Below are 8,147 nucleotides of genomic sequence, written 5' to 3'. Positions count from 1 at the left end.
CTGAACACATGGTAGAATCACCTGCACAAACATCCATACTGCTGCTGATCCCTCTGCATGTTTTATCCTTGTGTGAAAAAACATAACCTTGATAACTTACCCTAATCTTTGGATATAAACAGGATGAAACAAGACTTCAATGTGTTCTTATGTGTGTCAGCATAGATCTCGACTATAAACTAAAAATGATTTTTTTAAAGGAGGTCCATTAACTGAGGAGTTTGGCAACATTTAACAGTAGATGCTTTACTGACACACATCTCATTTCAAGCAGCTGGGAGGGATATATAAGGTCTCAGGTGGGCAATGGTTACTAGAACCAGAGAACCTGTGAGGGGGGTTGGGAAACCCTTGATGGGTTTGAGGACACGATGACCAGAAGACTAACTGGCTATGCAAACGTGTATAATTAGACCAGGACAAATTAGCAAGAGGACGAAAGCAGAGGGCAAGTGGGTGCAGGAGCGAGGGTCTATACAATACTCTTGACTGGGCAAGTTTCTACCAGAACTGAAGCTTTCAGAGATGTCAGCACCAATGCGTGCAAGTGTGTGCGCTTGTAAGCGCGTGGCGTGCTTCTTAGCGAGAGGAAGGGGTCGAGCAACAGAGGCTGTTTCAGGTTAATTGGATCGCTGTCAGCCTCTTCAGTTGTGTAACGATCGTTGTACCTTGCAGCTCAGCTAGCCCACAATCCTGAACCTATAAAGAAGAGTGATGCTTGCCTCAGTGCTAAGCTACCGCAATGAATATTGACTAGTACCAAAAGCAGGGGCGAAAAACAGACGTGATCACTTTCAGCCACATCACTCCTTTGATTGGAAGAACTTGAAAAAACAAAAACAAAGCAAAAGTCTCCTGCTTCATACAAAGGGTGGTTTATGTGAGCCAAGGGCGAAGAGTGAGGGGTCAACAAGACGCCCCATGTTTCTTAACCCTCTTTTCTGTAGAGGTAAGGGAAGAATGGCAGACGAAAAGGACTGTATAGGTTGTGGTGAGGTAGGAAGATACAGAGGCACAACAGGATTAGGAGGGGGGAGTATGCGTCATCGCAGACAGGTGCATGCTGGGATAAAGCCTGCGTGGGAGGGTGGCGGTGTCTGTGTAGCATAGTGGCTGGCTAACTCTCTCCGTTTCCTTTCTCTTTTTATGACGATCATCATTATCACCACTATCTTTGGGTGGGAGGGAATGAAGTCATTCATCTTGCTCAGGATATGAGGGTTGGTGTTTCTATGACAATCATGTGTGCGTGTGTGTGTGTGTGTGTGTGTGTCCGGCAGCGGGGGGCTCTGCACTACTCATCAATCACTCAGAAAGGTCTGGACCAGTGGACAGAAAATTTAGGCGGGATTAGTGTAGAGCATCAGTGTCAGACTTAGCAATCGTAGCCAGCCATCCGTGATGTACTCAAATCATGCCCAAACACATGTAACAGACTATGGGCTTCAAATGTGCTCCAAGGTCATCCCCTAGGCCCCTGCAAGGTCTTGGTGGCCACATTCCCTGCTGTCGTCCGTTTTGTGGACAGGTTGTCGTGGATACTCCGGTGCCATGGAGCTTGACCCTTCTCTTGTTTGGCAAGGCCACCAAAGTGCACATAGATTTGAATGTTCTCGACCTCGGAGCTGGGACAGGGATGCAAAATACTGACATACTTGGCCAAAAGTTCTAGTCCTGTTCAATACAACTCAGGCCTCAAGTGAAGGATGAACACCGTCCATGAGACAGGAAAAGTGACAGGTCACCACAAAAATCTCTTCAAATCCTGTTTTTTTCCCCCCCAACCAGATCATCCTTGAGTTACCAGGTTGACTCCCTGCTCTGTAGATATCACCATCATCTACTAATCTCTTGCCCTATCCCAAAATGTCAACTACAATTCCTCCAGGAACTTCTGAGCATGTGCATGGGATATAAGGTCTTGCTTTACCAATCCATCTTTTCCACTAATGACTCTCAAATGACTTGCCTTCCAATCCAGAGATGGCAGAGAACATGTTACCCACTCACTGCTTAAATACAGGGGGTAATACAAGCACTCCCCCACAACCAAACATCCCACCGCTTTCACCAAAATGTCCCACCAGGAAGCCGTAGGAATGCGAGGTGTTTGTAGGAGTGGGGCATTTGTACTGTCAGGCATCCCAAAAAATGACTGCACACAAAAAGGACTTAGTGCTTTGTAACAATTGTCCCTCCCTCCTTTACTGGCCCTCCATTCTCCATACCTTTCCTGTGACCCCAGCACTAGGCATAAAAGATCCATCAACAGTATCACTGGCTGCATTTACAAGTGAAAGGGGCCCAATAATGGAGCAGTTAGGGGAAGAATGGCTGGGCACAGGGAGGCTCACAGATGTTGGTGGTTGAGGGGGAGGTGGGATGTATGGAGAAGGGGCTCAGCTCTATTGTTGCTGAGGGAGGGGTGGAGGGGGGAAAAAACTCGATTTGTGATGGCAGGCCGGCACTTGTTTGCCATTGGCCCAATGTCAGAGTGAAAGCAGGACTGGCTGGAAGAAAAGGTGTCCAGGGAAGCGTGTGAACCAGGGCTCTGAGAGGTCAGGGGAGGAAAGGAGGCGAATGGGAAAAGGGCATCAGGGAGAGGGACGGCAGAATAAAAGAGATAGATGTGGAGAAAGAGGCACATAATTTGGTATGATTTGTGTGGCTTTCTTCTATAGGAGTACTAGAGAAAAAAAAGGCCTCCTTTCGTTCTATAAGGGCATAAGGCCAATAAGTGAATCCTATATCCGAATCTCTGGTATTGGGAGAGAAAGGGTATAGATATTTGGAGCTAATTAAGTCATCAGCACTGTGAATGGTAAAGCACTGGTTTGAAATAGAAAAGGTGATAAACATTTGAAGTCTGATAGAAGTCTCTTAAAGGGTTAGTTCACCCAAAAATGAAAATTCTGTCAGTAATTACTCACTCTCATGTTGTTCCAACCCCGTAAGACCTTCGTTCATCTTCGGAACACAAATTAAGATATTTTTGATTAAATCTGAGAGCTGTCTCACTCCTCCATAGGCTTCTAAGGGACTGAAACTTGCTGGCCCAGAAAATGTATTAAAGACATCGTTAATATAGTCCAAGTGACTCCAGTGGCTCAATCTTAAGTTTATAAAGCGACGAGAATACTTTTTGTGCGCAAAAACAAACAAAAATAACGACTTTATTCCACTTTTCATTTCCTTCTCTCTGGGCCTCGAGTCTTTTCACGAAGTGTTTAAGCGAAAGCGTGTCTGTGTTGCACGTCACCACGTAGGCTCACTATTGGCCGACGCTGGTCATGTGTGATACGTGGTGACATGCAACACAGACACGCTTCGCTTAAACACTACGTGAAAAGACTCGAGGCCCAGAGAGAAGGAAATGAAAAGTGGAATAAAGTCGTTATTTTTGTTTGTTTTTGCGCACAAAAAGTATTCTCGTCGCTTTATAAACTTAAGATTGAGCCACTGGAGTCACTTGGACTATATTAACGATGTCTTTAATAAATTTTCTGGGCCAGCAAGTTTCAGTCCCTTAGAAGCCTATGGAGGAGTGAGACAGCTCTCAGATTTAATCAAAAATATCTTAATTTGTGTTCCGAAGATGAACGAAGGTCTTACGGGGTTGGAACAACATAAGGGTGAGTAATTACTGACAGAATTTTTGGGTGAACTAACCCTTTAATATTACCCAACCATAAGAACATCTGAGCATTATCTGTGCTTTATCTTTCATACATTAGATGTAAAAGAATACTTTAGTAAAAACTTTACTCTTTAAGAAAAGAGTAACAAACTAGATGTTCACATTTTCTGAAGACAACATGAGTTTGACCGTGCAAAACTTGTGTTGGTATGCAGTTGAGGTATTCTGAATGTTTTTTAGTACATTGCTGTGTGGTTGCTGGGGTGTTCTTGGTGGTAGCTTTGCTGTCCTCAAGTTATATTTATATTTGAGGTTTATGTTACAAACACAAATGGTGCAGGACAGGTTACAAGCTTAAGGCCAAAGGGACAGTTCACCCAAAAAATACAATTCTGTCATCATTTACATACCCCCATGTCATTTCCGAAAATGAATTTGAATGAAAAATGAAAGAATTTATTTTCTTTCTTCTGTGGAACACAAAAGAAGATATTTTGAAAATGTCTCAGTGATTTTTGTCCATACAATATTTAAGACCCCATTGCCATTCATTATTTGGACAAAAACTGTTGAGTCATACAAGTTTGGAACGACATGAAAGCAAGTAAATGATGACAGGATTTTCATTTTTGGGTGAACTATGCTTTAAATACTTTTAGTTAGGGGTAATAGTAACAGTGATACTTGCATTGGCAAACTCCACAAACACAATAGAAGAGGTCAATCTTTTCATACTCACAGGGATCTGATTGGCCAGGGAGAACCACATGATGATTCTTGACTCCATCGAACAGAAGTTCAGCTCCACCTCTAAAACAGGAAAAATACAGTGCATATAATGCTGTTAATGCCTCTTACAGGTAGAGCTTTTAACAATAATAATATTCAGTGAAGGTTCTCCCATTTCCAAAATCATTTAACAGTATCCTCCATGCAACTTTACTTAACAGATAGTCCATGACAAATACGAAACTCCATCCGATTCTTGTCCTTAAAGGGTAGTTGGGTGAACTAGCCAAATGTAACAGAGACTTTTTAAAGTTGATTTTATGTTTTTAAGCAGGGCAGAATAGCACTAAGGACTTATTGGTAGGGCAGGCGAATTCGGAGAGGCTAGCAATAGCGAGTTAGCTTTGAAAGCATTAGATCCAACCCTCCCTTCAGAGCGTCTCTAAAGCCACGTCTCCTTCAAAACACAGCAGAGTCTGCAAAGCGTCACGAGAAACGGGTGTTAAATTACCTCATGTCTTGAAGCACATAACATTGCAATAATAATGAACGTAAACAACTTACAGCGCTTTTATTTGTACCACCTGACTGCTGCAGATTCATTTCGCCGTTGATATTGTTGACATAGAAACGCATAAATCTAAACAGCTCGGACCGAATGCAATGATGAGACTTCCACAGATGAGATATGTAAATTTTTTAACATATAGACCACTTCTATTATTGATTGCTATCAGGATGTGAATAGTTTCAACCAGTATAACAAAAAGTGTTTCTGAAAAAAATTGCCTACCTTTAAAACTCTTGAAGATTTTTCAGGTATGATTGCGGTAATTTCCTTTTTTTTTGTAAAGGAATTTACATAACTTACATAACACCTAGCCTAAATTCTAATGAATTTGCGCAGACCAACGGATCTACTTCAAAGAAGACAACATCTCAGTATACTGTAAAGTTGTTTAACTTAACTTTCACCTAACCAGTTAAGCAGCATTTAATAAACGCAAACTCAGTAAGTGACATATCTGTGCAAGATCGAGAGAAGGTGCATGTCAGTGGGAAAAAAACAAAACAGACAGGGACATGAAGTCAGAGTAGGACTCATGTAGCAGGTGCAGACCCAATAAAGAGAGCTCACATCTCCTGGAGAATGCCCAGTTGTCCTCCAGATCGCCCGGCCTGGCGAGATGCCCGTACCCTAGCGGTACAGAGAGAAGCCAGCCTGTGTGCCAGCCTCAGAAAGGCCACTCACAAACACCACCTCTGTCCATCGACAGTCACATAGGACTCTGTAGCGACTTAAAAGCAGTGAGAACTTTGACCGAATGCAACATTTTTCTGCACCCGATGAATTCTGGCCAATATATTTTAAAGACGCTCTCCCTTTCTGTCACTCTGATGCAATCGACATTCTCTGTCACTCTATGGCTATGTTCAAAATAGCATACTGCCATAATACATTTGTTTTCTGTAATATATGTGTACTATGCACAGTATGCAACGTTTCAGCATGCATAGAATATTCTGATGGCCTAGGGCATTTGTCAAAACACAGTATCCCACAATACAACATGCTCAATTTTTAACACCTTTTTCTCTTATTATTCTGCCGCATAAGTGAATTAAAACATTTTAACACAAGATTGTATCAAAAAAGCAACACAAACATCATTTACAAGATTATAACTTATGAACTGCACAATGAAGTGATATGCAAAATGTAATGAGGTTGTGAGAACGTCGATTGCATCAGAGTGACAGAAAGGGAGAGAGAACAGAACAGAGAGACAGAAAATGTTGCATTCGGTCAAAGTTCTACTGTTTGAAAGGTTTATTGCTGGATAACCTGTATTTCTTTTAAGAAATCTAATTTCTTTTAAGAAATGTGTTTTTTTTTAAAAACTTTTAACAAACCTTTGACATGAGGGGAAAAGTTCTGGCTGATATTTCTCTCTGTGTTGCATTAAAACATCCACTTATTGATTTAACCACTGTTAAACATCAGGAAACCAAATTTATATTAAGAATAAAGCTTTTCCCACCGAGTTTATATCAACATCGATTATTACTTTGTTAATTTAAGCGAGTGAAGCAGAATATTTATCTAGTAGGTTTGAAGCGCACGCGCCTCCTCTGCATGATTGACAGCTCCGACAGCTCCATCAGCACGCGCTGCTCCAAGACAATTAATAACATGAATTTATTTCTATTAAGTTAGGTTAATTTACCAATTAAACCGGTGTTTTCGTGTCATCACGGCAACTAAACAGCTAAGCAAATAACAGGGTTTTCCAGCCAGGTCCAATCGCCAAAGCTTCTGTCGAATTGTTTTGAAAAATGATCACGCATTACGTGCACTAATGTAACCATTGCAACACGAGGAAATGTGATGAATAATAAAGAAAGCGATAAATACAAACCCAAACTCCAGGTGCAGACCTAAGGGCGCTGCCATGTTGCTGCAAAACCCGGAAATAATCGCACACACTCACCGGAAATGACATCTTCCTCTGAGGATCCTATTCGGAGAGGACGGTTCGTGTTGCTTCAGAGACAAGCCTTGGTTCTTCTTTGGGTATTTGCTCTATTATACATTATAAAGACCTAATAAATGTCTTGATTGAAAGTTTACCTCGTAAAAATATTTAAAAACATGTCTAAAAATATCTAAAATATGTCATGTAAGTTATATTAAATTGCAGATTAATGATTAATTATAATGTTTTATATACGGTGTGTATTGGCCGGTTTTATATATTTAAATGGAAAACATTTTATTTATTCCATTTTTACTGATTACAATTTCTGCTGGCCTCAACATTTTTATTGATTACAATTTAATTTTGGCCACAACAGTTTTCCAATCGGACCTTTACATTTTTGTGTGATTTCATGACTTTTATTTCATAATTGTCTTACTGTTCAAATTCTGCAGAAAAATGTCAGGTTCCAATGTCAGATCAGGCCTGATGTAGTGTAACAATGTAAAAACATTTCTCATTATAATGATTATTTCTAATGTGACTTAAATGTTGCCCCAGTGTCCCCTCCGTCTCCTCAGGCAAGCGTGATGTATGGTGCAGTGATGTGGCGGCCCCCCCCCCCTCGCCTCTGTCACACTGCTGACAGGTCTGTCCCGACTACGAGCAGATTGAATTGCAAATCTCCTGCCTTCTGTTGGCGTCCGAGGATGAACTGGCCCTTTGCAGCCGGCCATTCATGTGCTAATGTGAGGGGCAAGGGGGGCCCCGGGGCCACAGAGAGTCACATGAGGGGACACTTGGGACTGACTTCCAAAAAAATACTATTTATCACAATGAATTTGGACTATCAGACTGGTATGTGTACACTTCATATGTTGTTAATGCATAACCACGGTTAACCAAACGGATGGGACGCGTACACTTGAATTCAGAAATCCTGGCTTCTGCTGTGTTTTCTTTAAAAGCACAGTTGTTAACTTTGCAGGTTGCACACGACTGACAGTGACATGAGATCAGTGGTGTGTATGTGTGTGAATAAGTGTGTGTGTGTGGTTGTGGATGCGGCATGAGCTCTAGATTTAGATGACAAAGTGTTAAAGCACCAAGACATGTAATCCAGTCACTTTACATGCACTTATCCGTTCAGGACATGACAGGCTGTTCCTGCGCTGTCACCAGCGGATCCGTCTGTAAATAAATCCAAAACAAAATAGAGGGAAAGAGTGAAATAAATTCAACAAAACATAATGACACAAATGTAATCAAAATAGGCTGGGAAGAATGAGATGCTGCATGTC

The 8,147-nt window shown here is 41.5% G+C and overlaps 1 protein-coding gene across 1 annotated transcript in view; it reads right to left on the bottom strand.

Annotated features, from left to right (window-relative positions):
- urm1 (ubiquitin related modifier 1) overlaps window positions 1-6,849 on the bottom strand; it is a 9,237-nt gene extending 2,388 nt beyond the window's left edge. Inside the window, exons 1-2 of the mRNA XM_079860439.1 lie at window positions 6,787-6,849; window positions 4,377-4,447 (exon numbers count right to left, since the gene is read on the bottom strand). Coding sequence (XP_079716565.1) covers window positions 4,377-4,447; window positions 6,787-6,821 — 106 coding nt within the window. The 5' untranslated portion in view covers window positions 6,822-6,849. The remainder of the gene's footprint in view (window positions 1-4,376; window positions 4,448-6,786) is intronic.
- Window positions 6,850-8,147: the final 1,298 nt, after the last annotated feature.

This window comes from Squalius cephalus (assembly GCF_949319135.1).
Source record: "Squalius cephalus genome assembly, chromosome: 24".
NCBI lineage: Eukaryota > Metazoa > Chordata > Actinopteri > Cypriniformes > Leuciscidae > Squalius > Squalius cephalus.
This window is presented reverse-complemented; position numbering and strand designations above follow the sequence as displayed.